Source organism: Propithecus coquereli, unplaced genomic scaffold, assembly GCF_000956105.1.
Source record: "Propithecus coquereli isolate 6110/MARCELLA unplaced genomic scaffold, Pcoq_1.0 Scaffold3, whole genome shotgun sequence".
In the NCBI taxonomy this organism is placed as follows: domain Eukaryota; kingdom Metazoa; phylum Chordata; class Mammalia; order Primates; family Indriidae; genus Propithecus; species Propithecus coquereli.
In genome coordinates, this window is record NW_012148618.1 from 3,537,192 (window position 1) to 3,556,789 (window position 19,598).

Genomic DNA, 19,598 nt, shown 5'->3' on the forward strand with positions numbered 1-19,598 from the left:
ATAAAATTTAATAAGACAGAATCTTAGGAATTCAGAGAAAAGTTGAAGGAACAAGGGTAGTCTTTCCTAACAATCACGATTGGGTTAGATTTCTCTTTCATGTGCCCACGACACATGTCCTGTTTATTCCTATCATAGCTGTCACTTTGCAGCATGTTTTGTCATTATCTGTATGTTTGCCTTTATTTCACCAAATTGAAAGGTCTGTGAATCAGGAAATGTATGTTCTTAAATTGAAAAACATTTAGTAATTGAACAAATTAATATATAAATAGTGTTGTTTTTATTATAAAAATGGCAATGTACAAAGTCTACAATAAGTCAATAATCAACAACTAAGAAAACTACTCCTGAGGCAGATGTTGATTTCCCTTTAAGCTCTTTTAATATTCACATATATGGGTGTAAGTGATTACAAAATTGACTATATCCAATGTCTATAAAGTCAAAAAACAGTTTTATCACAATAGCAGTCTAGGGCTGTGGTTCCCAACCCCAGGACACAGACTGGTTGCACAGCAGGGGGTGAGCAGCAGGCAAGAGAGCTAAGCTTTACCTGTATTTATAGTCACTTCCATCGCTCATATCACTGCCTAAGCTCCACCTCCAGTTATATCAGCAGTGGCATTAGTTGCAGGAAAACAAGCTCAGGGCTCCCACTGATTCTGCATTATGTTGAGTTGTATAATTATTTCATTATATATTACAATGTAATAATAATATAAATAAAGTGCACAATAAATGTAATGTACTTGAATCATCCTGAAACCATCTCTCCTCCCCCGGCCACCAGAAAAATTGTCTTCCATGAAACTGGTCCCTGTTGCCAAAAAGGTTGGGGACCGCTGGCAGGGGACTTTATCTTAAGGCAGACGTTATTTTCCTTCTATATTCGTTTACGTTCATGCAAATGTATAGGATTGCAGTCATAGGGGAAGTCAGAGCATGCTGATTGAAGACAATGTCCAAAATTATTGGGAGTTCCATACAGTTACTTAGGTAACTCAATCATTACCCAGTCCTCTCCTTTGGTTTGATGTTTCAGAGTTAACTTATGAGAAGATCGCTTGAATTCTCTGAACATCAATTTAGTCAAAATCAAATTTAACTCTTGTTTAAGATTGTCTTTTTAGGATTCAGAGATATTTAAAACTCAGCTTAAGGTCTCAATCTGATCTCAATTCAAACACACACTTCCTAATACATGACTTCCCAACAGACATCAATGAGAAAGAGAAGCAGTGTTTATTAAAATCCACTTTGGGTGAAAATGTATTAATTTAATAATACAATACATATTAAATATATCACTATAGCTTACATTTGCACCATGAAATATTTAGTCATAAAACATGGATTTTTCCCATGTTAAAGTGAAGATCTGTAATTGAAATCACTGGCATGTAATCACTTTTTAAATACAGGGATTAAGCATAATACACATTCACAAGGAAAAGTATACTGAATAGAATATTAAAATTATGCTTTTTTCCTCCGATCAAGCTTCCAAAAATCAAGCTAAATATTCACAGGACTATTTAATCCACGGCTAGCCTCCCTGTGCCAAATATCTCATGTCTCCAATACCTCCCGTTTGCTATGTTGGACTATGATTAGAAAATGAAAATTCATGGTGGGGAGGGGCTGCGGTCTCCCTGTACCGCTCTCATGTCCTGGGGGCACCAGGTTCATCCAGTGTCTGTACCTCTGAGGTCACAGTGGCCAGAAAGGAAGGACACCTTCACTAGAACCTTATGGTTGGAATAGAGGAAAGTTTTTCACAAAAGGGAACAGCATTAGGCTGACAAAACTAGAGATAGCTGGTAGAGACATCTCGGGTGATTGAGTGCTTTCATAAACTAAAGTGAATGTTTGTAGTTTTTAGTTTTGCCTTCTCTTGAAACACAAAATGAATCAGTTTACTCTTCTTTGTGACATTTCAGACATTTAAATACAGGTGCCATGGCTACCCGCTTAGTGTATTACGGCAATCTCCTGGCCTAGGTCTCCTGTCTCTGAGTTGTCTTTTACTCTGGCTTTCTGCCCTAAGTGGACCCTCTCAGACTTCTCCTTATTCCTCCTGTTCTTTAGTCTCTGTAATCACCCTGCCATCCTCCCTCACCCTGCTCCAGTCCCCAGAGTTCCTTTTAATCATTGCTCAGCTGCCCTGGCAACTGCAGACCAGTCCCCAGTATCATGTAAGAATGTGGTCCTTTCAGTAGAAATCAGGTTTGGGAACCTGATAGATCTATTTTGATTCCTGTGTCTCTCCCACTGAGTAAAAGTGTGACCTTGACAAATTGACTCAGCCCCTTAAAGTGTTCTTGTAAGCATTAGGGAGCAGTTTTACACAGTACCCAAAGCCCGGCATATAGTATGCATGCAATAAACAATGACTGTGGTGACAAAAAAAAGGAAAATGAAAATTCAATTTTACATCAAGTTTGTAGGCAAAATAATCTAGTAAGATAAATCTAGTTGAAAAAAAGAAAGACTATTGCAGAGTTCATTCCAAAAATGTATGTGTGGTGTTGAAGATACACATATAAATATACATATATTTATATATAAAATATAATTATATATAACATACATGCATACAGTGCATATTATTGTATATATAAAATAAAATTCTACATAAAATTTTTTGTTGAAATCAACTGTGTTTCTGTTTCTGTAATATAACATCTTACAAATTATACCAATATAATGTCAGAAGGAAATCCTTGAGCAAAATCATATTAAAGACATGATATCTCCTGAATGAGTAGAAACATATAGCATCATGGAAAGCTGGAATTCAGTGAAAAGTCACCTGTTGGTTTCGCAGTTTCTTTATAGCTGCTTTTATCTCCTCATTTCTCAATGTGTAGATAAGGGGGTTCAAGAGTGGAGTAAAAATGGTATAAAACACAGACAGGAGCTTGTCCACAGAGAATCTGCTGAAAGGCCACACATAAATGAAAATGCAAGGCCCAAAGAACAGCGTGACTACCATGATGTGTGCAGAGCACGTGGAGAGTGCTCTGGATATGCCACCAGCAGCACGCTGTCGGACGGTGAGGAGGATGGCCGTGTAGGAGACCATGAGGAGCAGAAAGCAGCTTGTGGAAAGCAGCCCACTGTCTGAGATCATAAGCACACCCAAGACGTAGGTATCCATGCAGGCAAGTCTGATCACTAGAGGGAGGTCACAGAAGAAGCTGTCCACCTTATTGGGGCCACAGTAAGGTAAATTCACAGTAAAAGCTACTTGACTGATGGAGTGCACAAATCCAATGACCCATGAAAGCAACACCAGCCTGATGCAAGTCTGCCGACCCATTATTGTCACGTAATGCAAGGGTTTGCATATGGCCACATATCTGTCATAGGCCATGGAAACCAGCAGCACCATCTCAGCCCCACCAGTTAAGTGCAAGAAGAAGATCTGAGCCATACATCCTCCAAAGGAGATGAGTTTTCGATCACTAAGAAAATCCCTGATCATCTTGGGTGTGGCAAATGAGGCCAACCACATGTCCAGAAAAGATAGGTTTCCCAGCAGGAAGTACATAGGGGAGGAGTGCAAGTGGGGGTCAGAAATTACAGTGACCACAATGAAGAGGTTACCCAGCATGATGGCAGCATAGATCCCAGAGAAAAATACGAAGAAAATATTTTGGAGATGTCTTGAAGTGCAGAGACCATGCAACACAAATTCTGACACCAAGGAATAATTCTGCAGGGCCATTGTCTCAGGTTTCAGATTTTTCCCTGAATCTATCTAACGAAAATAAAATTCTGTCACTTGTGACAACGTGTATGCTCTTGCATTATGTTAAGTGAAATAAGCCAGGCAGATCAAAGAATCTCACTTATATGTGGAATTTAAAAAAGTCAAAGAACAGAGAGTAAAATGGTGGTTACCAGAGGCTGGGGAATGGAGGAATTAGGGAGAAGTTGGTCAAAGGACAAAGTTTGGGTTAGATAGGAGGAATAAATTCAAGAGACCTATTGTATAGCATGGTGATTATAGCTAATAGTATTACATTGTATACTTGAAAATTGATGAGAATAGGTTTTAAATGTTCTCACCACAAAAAAATGGCAAGTATGTGAGGTAATGCATATGTTAAATAGCTTGATTTAGCCATTCCATAATGTATACATTATCAAATGTATATATCAAAACATATATATATGAAAATACACAGTACACCGTAAATCTGTATAATTTTTATTTATCAATTAGAAACAGAGAGAGAGAGAGGGAAAGGAAGGAAGAAGAAATGTAAGCAAAAGTACTCTTCAACTGCTGGGCACATGAAAATGATCAACTAAGTGTTATCTAAGTATAATTTCTAACTTGTAAGAGATAATCTAAAATACAGAAGATTCTAAACAAGTCCACACCGTCATGTATGTTTGCCTTTTTCAGACTTCAATGTTTCCTTAAGGGCAGTTAGTTAGACATTCTGGAAGACTTCAGCATAGGTGAGAGTTGTAGGAAGCTTTTTTTCCTCCCTTTTATGGCTTTTGTTCATGCGAAAATATGGAATTAATTAAGTGCAGCACGTGAACCAAAAATCAGGAGGATTAGGAATTTGAAGATTTTTTGTATGATATCATGTTCTCCCCATCTGTGCTGATATCATTGTTGAATAAGTAATTCATTGTTCCTAAACATCAGACCAAAAAACTGAAATTAAAGCTTAATTTAAAAAAACAATGTCACCATGTGACACAGAAAACTACATCTACATTATCAAGTCTCTCTTTCTCCTTCTTTCTCTCCATTTAGCCACATAAACACAAAACAAAATCTAGCAAAGGCATGCTGGTGGGTAGGTGCCCCAGGCTTGAAGTATGTGCTTGTGTGTGTATGCGTGCACGCGTACACACAAACTCTCACACACATGCAGAGATGAGTTTAATAAAGATGGCATAGTTTGGAAAAAAAATCTATCTAAACACCAATTAATGTGTCTCTCTCCTGAAGTCAAGAAAATAAATAAATTTTGTTCCTTGAGGACAAAATTTAAAGAAGAAAGATCACTTTAAGCTAAAAAAGCATGTTCTGGATATAAAGACCTATTTGGGGGTGATGTATAAATACAGGATAGTTCCCAAATCACGTACTCAGGTTATGTATGTTGTTTAGTAATTTTTAAAAGGTCTCATTATTGTGTTATATGTTGTAGAATGGCATTTCTCATATTCTTAGATAATGTCTTTGAAAAAAATTTGATCTAAGCAATAGCATAGTTACGTAAGTTTTAATTGAGACTCCTCTCCCTTGGACAGTGGGCGGGAGCTGGGGCCAGAAAAACAAAACCGCAGAATTTTTAATTTACAGTGTTAATCTCTGCCATCAGGGAGGACAGCATGTAATTGTAGGCCGTGGGACCCTTTCTTTTATCCCGGCCTTCATCAACAATCTAGATAAGACATGATCAGCAAATTTACAGATAACACAAATCTGACAGGATTCACTTACAGAATTCTTCATTCAATAAGCTAGAAATATGGGCTCTAAACAACAAATTAAAGAGAAAGAGAGGGAGAGAGAGAAAGAGAAGAAAAAAGAGTGTAGACTGATACTTATCAGGCTAACAGAGATAAAGAATGGTATCTCATTAATACATTTCTTTATAATTATTTTGCTTTTCATATATTTATAATGAAAATATATTTTTACTTTTATGATTTAATAGTAAAGTTTTTTTCTCAAAAAAAAGAGGAAGAAACTTATGATATAATTTGTAGTAATGCTTTTGATTAAATGAAACAGAAGGAAGATCTGGTTAAGGGTATTTTTTATCTTATTCTCCAATTAAAGTTCAGCTCAAGATATTGTTTCCTAAAGAACAATTGTGTTGAGATTTCTCCCATGTTAAACCTGCTTAGAATCTTTCTTTCTTTTTTTTTTGAAACCACTTTATTAAGGTATAATTTATATACCATGAATTCACCCATTTGAAGTGTTTATTCAATGATTTTTAGTTATTTTACCAAGTTACACAACTTGGTTATCTCTATAATGCTTATTTTGGAATCTCAACAACCTCAAATCTTTCCAGGCTGTCCCTTGGCAGTAGTCAGGCTGTCTTCTTCCTTACTCAGTTGCTCACATACACACTCACTCATTCAGATTGTGTCTATAGAATATTAATACAGTTTTCCATTTCACTTAATTCAGTATAGAACCCAATCAATATAGAGGAAAATACAACAATAACATAAGTTTTATACAGTTCCTTCAACCCCACAAAGTTTTACTATTACTATTATTTTTTTTAACTAGTTGTGTTTGGGATTAAAAAGCCAATGATCAAATTCATTTATAGATTTATTATTTATAAACCGACTACCTCTGAGAGGATTTTAGGATGACTTGCAAAGAAAGTTGAGATGTTTTTCAGGACATCTCAACAAGGATCAGAGCATAAAATCTATGCAATAATTTTTGGGAGTATTTTCACAGTTATAAATGAGTTACTAATAAATTCAGCATGTTATTAAAGAATGTAGCTCTGAGCTTCCAGATGAAGTAGGATAGGATGTATAGGTCCCATGGTTAGTTCTCCATGAGAAATAAATTGGAGCCTCATTCTTTTCACTAAGAGTAAAATATTGCATAAACCTTTTTATAAAGGACATATAACAGAATTCTTCATGAGCAATTCCACAAAAGATGCATAACTGTCCTTCGTGTGAGCTTTTTTATGTTGTTCTTTTATAAAATTGAGGAATATAACATGAAAGAATAATGCTGTAAGGCTTCTACAAGGAAATAAAGTAACATATTATAGATGTGAAATATTCTAATAATGTGCACTTGATATAGTGGTAGAATTTTAAAATCTATCTAGAGGAATTAATGGTTATTTTATCTGTTTCAGACCACTCAGATCGCACTAGGCTTTTGTCAAGATAATGAGGACTCAAAATCTCCTCTGTTCCTCTTGAACTTTTAGAAGACCATCATATTAAAACATTCAATTGCAACACTGTTTTGTCAATTAGTTGCTATCCATCTTAAGACTGGGATTTTAAATCTGAAACCAAATGCCTTAATGGGCACAATGAACATAATCACAAATCAGGAACTCCCAACAAGTTTAGTTAGGTTGCCCTGACGCCCATCCTAGCATACATATTATAGGTCATGGAGTTGTACTTTTCTTGATATTCTTTTCCTCTTTGTGCCCACGAAAAATTTCACGTGTAAATCTAAAACATAATTCTATTTAATTTGGTGTTTTATAAAGATTAAGTAAATGGAAAGTTGAAATAATCAAATGGAAAACTCAGGAAACAAATACAAAGAAACTCCTAACATGCAATTGAGTCAGAGATGTTCTAAAATTAGATATTGGCGATGGTTGCACAACTCTGTAAATATACCACAAACCATTGAATTGTACACTTAAAATGAGTCAACTTTATGGTATGTAAATTATATCTTGATAATGCTCTCTTGAAAATAGATATTAAAAGAAATGCAGTAAAATAGATTAAAATAGAATTCTGATTTCAGAGAACTCTATGGATTATAGAGGCTTTTAAAAATTATTAAATGACTGTAAATTTGTAATCAGGAAAAATGAAATTGATTGTATACAAACTAATGCTATTTTTAAATGAAAATACAAATCACTAACAGTGACAAAATTTAATTTTAACTGGCAAGTTATTATGATGTACTTCAATGATTTATTGTACAAAATCATATAATAAATTAGTCTCTATTTGACTTATATCTTACATATGTTCATATATATCTCAAAAGCTCTTTACTAACCTGTAGTTAAGATGCTCAGTGCTGACACTGAAGATCACCCAGTTTGTATTTCACATCTGCTATACTTAAATAGAACTTCTGAAAACAAATATTTTTATTCCAGAGATGACTTAATCATTTCTTTCTCCTGCCTCTTAAAAATAATTCATGAAAACATCATTTTAAGAAGCTAGAGAACTTCAGATTTGAGCCTTCCTTGGAGTTAAGATTTAAATATCTATATCCTGTCTCCTATCAATTAAGAATCCCTAATGATGGGGTATCCATGACCAACTGCCATAATGGAGGCTGGGGAATAAATTATCAAAGAGTGGAAATTTGTGGTAATAAATCATGTTCATTTCTCCAGGTGACAAAAGAAGAAAATTTTAAAGATCTTCCAGATTATATAAACATAGCTACAATTATTTTACTAATTCAAGCAGAATAATATATACCATAATCTAGTTAACAGAGTATAAAATATGCTTTTTCTTTAGTCAAATTAACAAGTTACACACTAAAAATATACTGAAAATTTGTCAACCCTGCACATTAGTTTATGTAACTTCAAGCATAATGCTTTGGAGAAGACTTATTCCTGCTTGAAGCATAAGATTTACATGCATAAAAGTATTTGCCTTCTTCAGATTGATATGATCAGGCATGATGAAATCTGGTGCCTGGGTTACTTTGTACATCATTTATAATTGATAGCCTACTTATTTCTCAAAATCATTCAGTTAATGCAGGATTCTTCTACTAATTGGTCCATACTGATGAAAAATATCCCAGAACATTCAGGTGAATGATCATCACACTTGCAACTATTCACATGACATTCACTTCCACAATAGATGTATGAGCATAATCAAATTTATAAGGAATTTCACCACCAAGACAGTATTTGAATGTAGTAAAAAGTCTCAAGTACTATATTGGCATCAGATAATTGTGTTTCACTTAAAATGAGTCACAAAATCATTCTAAGTTCTGTTTCTCTTTAAAATACACAGATAAGACTTCTGGAAGATGGTATACGAGAAAAACCACTAGCCAGAGTGTCTCTGCAAGAAAGATAGATTTTAGATGAAAGGGAAAAAAATAAACAGGCAGAGAAACATAGATAGGTTGAGGGTCAGAAGGAAGGGTGCCTGAAACTACAGGAGACTCCACAGGAAGAAGTTGCAGAGCAGAACTGGAAGGAGAATGGCATTGGCAGGGTCTAAACCCCAAGAGGCTTGGAGACCAGCAACAAGGGTAGATGGAGCAGTTAAATTTCCCCTCCCTTGCATCTCGGTCTGCTGGCGGGCTCCTGAGCTGCTGGAGAGACCCGCTAATGCCAGCCCAGACAGGGAAAGGGACCTTTCTTTTTGGGGCCCTAGAGCAGACTGAGGGGTACTCAGACTGTGAGCTCCCTACCCACCAGCCCTCCCTGGTGCTGCTTGCCTGGTGACTCCTGGAGACTGGGGTGAATACCAAGGCAGAGAGACATTGATCTAGCTTGGGCACCCCATGGGTGAAGAGACCAGCACTCTTTTCCCTGGCAGGGTCAGGGATTGATCTCTGGGGTCCAGGGTACAGGCCTGCTGAACAGGTTCCATACACCCAGATCTCAATCACATTGCCCAGGGGCACAGAAGGGATATTTGTGAAGGAGCCTACTGAGCTGTGTGTGCCTTCAGGGGCAGATCAGCATGCTTGAGGGGCAACCCTCCTCCCATGGGAGGGCCATGCTCCCAGCTCAGGCTGGGATCCTGGGCAGAGAACCTCCCAGCCTGCATAACAGCCAGGGGAGATCCACTGGCTTGAGGTCCTACCTGCTGGCAGAGGCCCAGGAGAAACCCCGGAATAGGGGAGGGTGGAAAGGAGTGAGGCCTGCTCCAGACTGCATGTCTCAGACAGCCCTACCCCCACATGCAGACTTTTTGGCTGAGTGGAACCATTTCAGCCCCTCCCTGGCAGCTTTGCCCAGAAATAGAGAACAGACCTTTGACCCTGCTAACAGCATTTGTGAAGCTTGAGGGCAGGTTCACCCAACCCAGCTCAGCCCAGCCTCATGCCTCCACCTGTCCCCAGTGAGATGAAGAGTAAGGACACACCTGGAAGTCCCAGGGCCCCACCCACTACCTGAGGCACTAGAGTGCCTCTCCAGAGGAATGAGAGCTGGGTACAAGACCCAAAAAGAACACTGCAGCTTGCTCTTCACAGCAAGTGCCACCTACTGTCAGGGAGGTCAATTTTCACACTCTTTTACTGCATTTATTGACTCATTATACAGGGTGTGATCAACTCTCACCCACAGAACCACCTACTGGCTCTGAGACTAAACTGGGTGCATAATTATCTAAATGAAAATCTAAAGGTAAGAAACAACAGCTACTTCAGATGGGAAGGAAACAGCAAAAGAACTCTGGAAATGTGAAGAATCAAATGGAAAGCACATCCCCCAAAAGGGAACACCAGCTCTTTAGCAATCAGCATCAATCAAATTCAGAACACTAAAATGACAAAAGAAAAATTTCAAACATGGATTGTAAGAAAACTCAATGATATGTAAGAGAAAATGGATACCCAACACAAAGAAACCACACACAGACAAAATCCAGGACTTGGAAGAAAAATTCACTTAAGAAATTGAAATATTAAAGAAAAATCAAACAGAACTTCTGGGATGAAGAATTTATTCAAGGAATCACAATACAGAGTGGAAAGCCTCAAGAATAGGGTAGATCAAACAGAAGAAAGAATCTCAGGGACTGAAGACACCTTTCAGTTAAATAAGTCTGTTGCAGAGATAGAGCAGAGAAATGAGAGAAAAGAGCAAAGCCTATGAAAAATGTGGGATTATTTGAAAAGGCCTAATATGAGAATTATAGGCATCCCTGAGGATGAAGAAGAAAATACACAAGGATTGCATAAAATATTTGAGGATATAATGGAGGAAAATTTCCCAGGCCTTGCTAGAAATCTAGGTATCCAGGTACAGGAAGCTCAAAGGACTCCTGGGAGATTCATTGCAAACAGGAAGATACCACAACACACAGTCATCAGACTGACCAAAATAACCACCAAAGAGGCCCTCCTATGAGATGCAAGGTGAAAGAATCGGGTAACCTACAAAGAAAATTCATCAGAATAATGGCAGACTTCTCAACTGAGACCTTATAAGCAAGAAGAGACTGGGACCCCCATTCTCACTCTTCTTAAACAGGATAGTGCCCAGCCTAGAATCCTGTATCCTACAAAACTAATTTTCTTATATGAAGGAGAAATAAAGACCTTCTCAGACAAGCAAAGACTGAGTGAATTCATGAAGACAAGACCTGCCCTCCAGGAAGTACTCAAAACAGTGTTACACACGGATCAGCACAATTGACACTCACGAATGTAAAATCATCCAAAAGCTAAATGTCAAAGGCCAGACGCCACAATGGCTTAAAAAAGAAAACAAAGCAACAAAGTTAAACTCAACAGGATGAACAGAAATATTCCCCACTTACCAATTCTTTCAATAAATGTGAATGGCTTGAACTCCCCACTAAAGAGACATAGGCTGGCCAAATGGATAAATATACACAAGCCGAGTACCTGCTGTCTTCAGGAAACACATCTAACCCACAAGGATGCATTCAGACTTAAGGTGAGGAGATAGAAAACAATATTTCAAGCAGACAGAAGCCAAAAGAAAGCTGGCATGGCAGTTCTGATGTCAGATAACTTAGTCTTCAAATCAACAAAAGTAATGAAAGACAAAGAGGGTCACTATATAATGGTGAAGGGTACAGTTCAACAAGAAGACATAATAATTGTAAATATTTATGCACCTAACTCAGGTGCACTCAGATTCATAAAGCAAATACTACTCAATCTAAACAAAATGAGAAACAGCCACACCATAATAGCCAGGGACTTCAACAACCCTCTGACAGAACAGGACAGATCCTCCAAACAGAAAGTAAACAAAGAAACAATGGACTTAAACAGAACTCCAGAACAAATGGGCCTGACTGACATTTACAGAACATTCTACCCCAAAACCACTGAATATATGTTTTTCTCATCAGCTCATGGGACATTCTCTAAGACTGACCATATCCTAGGCCACAAAGCATGTCTCAAAAAATTTTAAAAAATAGAAATTATACCATGCATCTTCTCAGACCACAGTGGAATAAAATTAGAAATCAACTCCAATAGAAATTCTCATCTCTACACAAAGTCATGGAAACTAAACAACCTTCTGCTGAATGATTATTTCATTAAAGAGGAAATCAAGATGGAAATCAAAAGACTCTTTGAACTAAATGACAAAGGAGACACAAGCTATCAAAATCCGTGGGACACAGCTAAAGTAGTCCTGAGAGGAAAATTTATATCCATGAATGCCTACATCCAAAAGACAGAAATATCACAAATAAACAATCTAATGAATCACCTCAAAGAACTGGAAAAGGATGAGCAAACTGACTCCAAACCCAGTAGAAGAAATGAAATAACAAAGATCAGAGCAGAACTAAATGAAATTGATAATAAAAAAACTGTATGGAATCTTTGCTGTTGGCAATAAGAGAAGATAATGCCAAAATACTATAAACAAGGGTAAATTCTTGATATGTGCAGAAGAAACAACTTTGATAACTATGCATGTTTGGATAATAGGCTAGATTTTCTAGATACTAGAAAGTATTTTTTAAAATGGTCAATACATCTGATATTAATATATAAGTTGGGATTTTATCAAGAGTTTATAACTATACTAGTAACCAAAGTATGATTTTTGCCATAAGCCACTCTCTTTTTCTGACTCTTTTCTCTCTTCTTCTAGTCCCAAGCCTCTATCGTCCTCTGAAATATATTAATTATTTCTTTTTATTTTATCTATTTTTTGATATATATTATTTGTACATTTTCATGAAAAATGTGATATTTATTGCATAGAATGTGTAATGATTAAGTCAGGGTATTTAGGGTATACATTACGTCAAGCGTTTACCATTTCTATGAGTTGGGAACAGTCGAAGTCCTCTCTTCTAGCTATTTTGAAACATACAGTACATTGTTGTTACCTATGGTCATCCTCATTACTTCAACCATTTCATTGTTATACTAAACTGAAAGTGGTTAAGACATAATTTATTTATTTTTAATCTTTAAATCTTCATCTTATAATTAACTAAGTAATTTATTAAAATGAATCTGTCCTCAGAACCTATTATATGCCAGAGATTGTGAAGTGATCTAGTGGAAAGAACAGAAATGAGACATCATTGCAAGCCTCAAGTAGTAACTTGGTTAATGGTACTTGACAAAAATAAATAACTAAATGCAACATAAAAATATACTTGAAATGACAGTGCCATGTAGCAGGGACAGTGAGTTCACAAAAAGGAAATTTTTAATTCTAACCCAAGATGTCAGGTTTAGACAAAAGCATCATTGAGGACATGGAATCACCTGCTAAACATTTTTTTTTTTTAATCACTAAGTATTGACTACTTGATATGCACTATAGACTATGTTAGTATGAGATTGGTGGGGGAACAGGAAAGTGAGAAAATTTTATGCCAAGGAATTTTCTCTAATGTGACTGATAACAAATTAACTCAAACCTTAGTATTTAATTAACTTTCTGACATTGACATTATATAGTTTCGATATTCCTCTTATGGGTTTTGTTGAGAACAAAGGTAACATTTATCCCCACTGTCACTTAATGAAGTAAAAACTTATTTTATTTATTAACTCATTTATTTGGCAAACAATTAATTTCTACTCTATGAGAGATGTATTTTTCTAGGACTGTGCTTAAGTGGTGATCAAACAGTTTGTGTTTTAGTTTGGGGTAATTTCTTTGAGATATTTTTATTCTACCCCATTGTATACCTGTAATGTACAGATATACATCTTTATACTTGACAAATATCTGTGGTATCAGGTTTTCTCTGAGAGTAAATACTCAGGAGGGGAATTGTTGGGCAGCGGTGTATGCATATATTTAATTTAATTTAATTATGTCAAATTGTTCTCCAAACTGGTTTGCCTTCTCATCAACTGCATGAGAAGTCCTATATTTCCACATTCTTGCCATCAATTTGTATCAACCAACTTGCTATTTTTTGGTCAATTTTATGGTTCAAATTTGGATTTATCTTCAATTATTCTCTCATACAGTAAGTCAGTTTTGTCTGTTGTATTAGTTTGCTAGACTTTCATAACAAATTACCACAAACAATGAGGCTTAAAACAACAAATTTATTCTTTCACAGTTCTACAGAATAGAAGTCTGAAGTCAAGGTGCCAGCAGGGCCATGTTCCCTCTGAAGCCTTTAGGGAAGAAACTTTCCCTGCCTCCTTCAGCTTCTGAAAGCCCTGGGAGTTCCTTGGTTCGTGCTGGTCTAACTCCAATCACTACCTCCCTGCATCTTCATGTGGCCTTTTTCTCTGTGTGTCCTTGTCTGTCTCCCATAGACAATCTCATTGTATTTAGGGCCCACCCTAATTCAGTGTAATTTCATTTTGATCCTTACCTTATTTCTGTAAATACCCTATTTCCAAATTAGGTCACATTCTGAGGTTCTGGGTGGACATGAATTTCGGGGGACACTATTCTACTCACTACATTTCTATTTAGATTTTCTATGGGTATAGTTGTACATTAGGCACTATTTTCTGTTTGGTTTTTATCAGTCAACACTATTTGTACATTTCATCTCATCGTTGCATGTAGTCATTTTCAAAACCCCACTAGCTGTCAGACCATGAATTTTAGAGTTGGGGAAGTCTCCATTCCTTTTCTTTGTCTTGAGTGTCTAAGAGCAATAAATTAGCATTTGCATATTTGCCCAGGAACTCTTTTCCACAGCCTGCTGTTATATGATAAACTGTTTCTGGATTTGGGGGAAGAGGTTATTTACAAATGTGGTGTCCAGAATTTGGGTAATACTGGTAGAGGTAGCATAGTGCTGTGAAGAGGTGTGAAGGGGTGCATGGATTCTGAAAACAGATCAAGTTTGAATTTCAGTTCTTTTGCTTGTTAGCTGTGAAAACTCCGGTAAGTTATAAACCTTCTCTGCCTAAGTTCCCTTATATGTAAAATGGGATTAAGAACAGTTTAAGGTCATAAGATTATGACACTCAAAGACTTTAATAGGCAGTCTAATTATTTACTTAATTTCTCACCAGACTCTTAATTTTTTTTTTTTTTTTTTTTTTTGAGACAGAGTCTTACTGTGTTGCCTGGACTAGATTGCCGTGGCGTCATCCTAGCTCACAGCAACCTCAAACTCCTGGGCTCAAGCGATCCTCCTGCCTCAGCCTCCCGAGTAGCTGGGACTACAGGCATGCGCCACCATGCCCGGCTAGTTTTCTATATATATTTTTAGTTGTCCAATTAATTTCTTTCTATTTTTAGTAGAGACGGGATCTCACTCTTGCTCAGGCTGGTTTCGAACTCCTGAGCTCAAACAATCCGCCCGCCTCGGCCTCCCAGAGAGCTAGGATTACAGGCGTGAGCCACCGCGCTTGGCCCAGACTCTTAATTTTTAAATACTACATTTTGGATGCAGACTGAAGAATTATTTTTGACTACCCTTTCTTTAGTAGCCTCGAATAATTCCTATTTTTCTCTAGACATATCCACCTGTCTGACCAATTATGCTCAATGTAAAATCTTTTGGGAGAATAACTCTCAGTAAAGGGTTACTTAAGCTCTTGCAAATTAAAATGATAAAAGGCATTACATATTTTTAGTTCCTTCGGAAATGTGGAAGGATCATTCATACTTCTAGGGACATTAAAGACTTAGAATTTTGAATCTATGGTTAGGCCATAGATTTAAAACCATAAACAATTATTTTTGACATTCAGAGAAATTCCTGTTACTGTCTATCTACTTCCCTTTTTCAAAACAGTTTAATTCACAATGGTGATTTAAGGGGTTGTACTGTCCACTGAAATTCTGAATTTAGCTGATGCAACGGTAGAAGGAAATCTTTCAAAGTAATGTTAAAATTTGTCTTCGAAAAGGCTATTTTTGTTGCTTATGAGAGGGTTATCAGCTTGACTGTCTCTTTGGAAGGTATAGGATTTAGGTCTGCCTATAGTTTGCCTATTGGGAGATTGGAAAGACCCCAGCCGGTTCTAGTATATTTGCCATCTTCCTCACTGTTGGTTTCTAGACATTCTATAAAAAAGACACCTGCACTCGAATGTTTATAGCAGCACAATTCACAATTGCAAAGATGTGGAAACAACCCAAGTGCCCATCAATACATGAGTGGATTAATAAAGTGTGGTATATGTATACCATGGAGTACTATTCAGCTATAAGCAACAATGGTGATATAACACTTTTTGTATTTTCCTGGATAGAGCTAGAATGCATTCTACTAAGTGAAGTATCCCAAGAATGGAAAAACAAGCATCACATGTACTCACCAGAAAATTGGTTTCACTGATCAACACCTAAGTGCACATGTAGGAATAATATTTATCGGGCGTCGGGCAGATGGGAGTGGGGAGGAGGGGATGGGTATATACATACAAAATGAGTGCGATGCGCACCGTGTGGGGGATGGACACTCTTGAAGCTCTGACTGGGTGGGGCAAGGGCAATGTAACCTAAACATTTGTACCCCCATAATATGCAGAAAAAAAAAACAAAACTTGAAAGCAACCAAGATGTCCTTCAAAAGGTAAATGTACGAGTAAACTGTGGTACATCCAGACAATGGAATACTATTCAACACTAAAAAGAAATGCATTATCATTCCATGAAAAGACATGGAGGATCTTCGAATGTATATTACTAAGTGAAAGGAGCCAATCCGAAAACTCTACCTACTGTATGATTGCAACCATATGACATTCTTAAAAAGGCAGATCAGTTTTTAAAAAGACAGTAAAAAGATCAGTGGTTGCCAGGGGTTATAGGGGAAGGGAGGGAAGAATAGATAGAGCAAAGGATTTTTAGGGAAGTGAAACTATTTTGTATAATACTATAATGGTGGATACATGTCATTACACATTTGTCAAAACCCAAAGAACGTGCACCATCAAGAGTGAATCCTAATGTAAAATATGGACTTTGAGAGATAATGATGCGTCAATGTGATATTGAAGGTAGGGGAGGCTGTGACTGTGTAGAGGCAGGAGATATAAAAAAAAACAAAAACAAACAAAAAAAAATAATAAAGCAAGAGAAACACAGGGAAATTGTATTAATAGTCACTAGGTGGCGCCCGAGCTCCTTGTAAACTAATTGTTTCAGTCCCAGCTAAATTGTAACTTCAGATTGCAATTCACTTTCTTAGCTTTCCTGTATCAACCAAAGATTTACGCCAACCTATTGGAACACTTAGCTGGGTACAGACGAGGGTAACTTTAAAGTGCACATGCCTCTAGAGCGGAGAACCGTGACAGAAAGAGAGTTTGAGGTATATTTCTAAATCTGCCCCTAGAAGGCAGATTCTATCCCCTAACAGAGGTTTGGAGCCGTGTGCCTCCAGGCTACTCTGAAAGAGCAACACCATAAAATAGAGAGGACCTCGTGATCAGTCTCTTTTCCTAATTTTGATAATCTGTAAATCAAGAGGCAGAGCAAGTGAAGGGTGGAAGGAGAGCAGAGCTTGTACTTGTTACCAGGGTAAGAGTTTCTGTATTATATGCTGATGGTAGGCAGCATTTTGGGAGAGGGAAAATATTATTTCCTTTCATAACAAAAGTTCACAAATTTCACATGACAACGGAAGCAGGATAGATTGTTTTAAAAATAACGGTGTTGAGAAAATTAGCTAACATTTGAGGAAAAATATCGAGTAGTTAGGAGATTTTTTCTGAGTTGGCATAGGAGTATACAGAAATAATTTGTAAATAGTTTATATCAAAAATTTGTGACAATTTGTTCAATAAACTTTCTGTCATGTTGGCTGATCAGTAATACTTTGCAAAAACAAGACTCTACATTATTCTAAACATATGAAGCATTTTCATGATGTATGCTCAGAGAAGAGATAGCTCTAGTCAGACATAATTCAACCTGCATATACAATGTTTTATCCGTAAAATTGGTTGCTCAGTATAAAAAAAGCTAAGGCTGATGGGAGATGGCCTTAGTGTAGAAAAGTATCTACTGGCATGTTAGTGTCCTAGTACTCAATGTTTTGTCTTCTTTCTCTGGAATGGCTTTTCTAGATCCCAGCTATGACATAGCCAATAAAGGGCATATGATTGTGTTTTGGTTTTGTGCTGAAGTTGAAAGACAGTGGGCGTCTCCTCCTGTAACCAGTTACTATAAATGTCTTTTTGCCTTTTATTCACGTCCAGGCCTAGTTGCCTGTTTGCAAAGAGAAATATCCGGAACAGAGCTGAAAAGAAGGAGGTAAACTTGGAACAGAAGCAGTACAATGTACAAGTCTGGACAGAAATGGTCTATGCTTACTTTTGTTTTTCTTCCTATCTTTTTAATTTTAGTATCACATAGTTTTGAATACCAAGGAGTGTCCTATGTCTTCTGTTATATGATCAGATTGCATTTGACCTACCTCTCTACTTCACCTCTTATCATCAAATCCCATGCCCAGCTCAATGAAATTATGTATAGTTTCTCCACTGTGTTGTGTTTCATGCTTTCATGCATTCTCACAAACATTCCTTTATCTGGAATGCCTTTCTCCTTCATCTAGCTGATGCTCACTCTAAGCACCTCCTCCTCCTGGAAACTTTCACACTTCGTCCTTACCTAGATGCCCTCTGCCGTGCCATAGCACCCTGTGCATCATGTGACAATGCTCTTGGTGCCACAATACAATAGAAAATTTAGTTTGGTCTCTCCATCCATAGACTGTTAGTTTCCTGAAGCCCCGACTATATCTTCTGGTGCTCTGTAGGCTCACAAAGCATGTGAAGAATGGTTGGATGCCCTGTACCTGTGGCATGTAAGTAAAATTTAATACACATTAACCAGGGGCTACCCAGAAAATGCACTTTTCTAGCACTGAGCAGTAGTTAACCAAGCACGTGAATAAAGAACGATGGTGAAGTGTCATCTGTGCATATTCTCTAAACATAGATTACCATTAACAGCAACAACAATAACAACAACAATATCAATAATGCTCTAAGAATTAAGAGAATGGCCTTTATCACAAAGTGCCAAAGCAATAAATGTTGGCGTGGATGCGGAGAGATGGGAACACTCATACACTGCTGGTGAGACTGCAAACTAGTACAACCTCTGTGGAAAGCAATATGGAGATACCTCAGAGATACAAGTAGAACTACCATTTGATCCAGCAATCCCATTACTGGGCATTTACCCAAAAGAACAAAAGTCGCTCTATGAAAAAGACACCCGCACTTGAATGTTCATAGCAGCACAATTCGCAATTGCAAAGATGTGGAAACAACCCAAGCGTCCATCAGTACATGATTGGATTAATAAAATGTGGTCTATGTATACCATGGCATTCTACTCAGCCACAAAAAGCAATGGTGATCTAGCACCTCTTGTATTATCCTGGATAGAGCTGGAGCCCATTCTGCTAAGTGAAATATCACAAGAATGGAAAAACAAGCAACACATGTACTCACCACCAAATTGGTTTTAACTGATCAACACTTAAGTACACATATAGGAATAACATTCACTGGGTGTCGGGCAGATGGGAGCGGGGAAGAGGGGATGGGTATATACACACCTAATGAGTTTGGTGCGCACCATCTGGGGGATGGATGCACTTGAAGCTCTGACTCAGGTGGGGCAAGGACAACATATGTAACCTAAACATTTGTATACCAATAATATGCAGAAATAAAAGAAAGAGAAAAAAAA

At 37.2% G+C, this 19,598-nt stretch overlaps 1 protein-coding gene across 1 annotated transcript; it reads right to left on the bottom strand.

The window, feature by feature from the left end:
• Nucleotides 1–2,800: 2,800 nt before the first annotated feature.
• Nucleotides 2,801–3,733, bottom strand: LOC105814355 (olfactory receptor 4K14). Its single transcript, XM_012649283.1, has one exon. It carries the CDS (start codon nucleotides 3,731–3,733, stop codon nucleotides 2,801–2,803), a length of 933 nt encoding a protein of 310 aa, XP_012504737.1.
• Nucleotides 3,734–19,598: the final 15,865 nt, after the last annotated feature.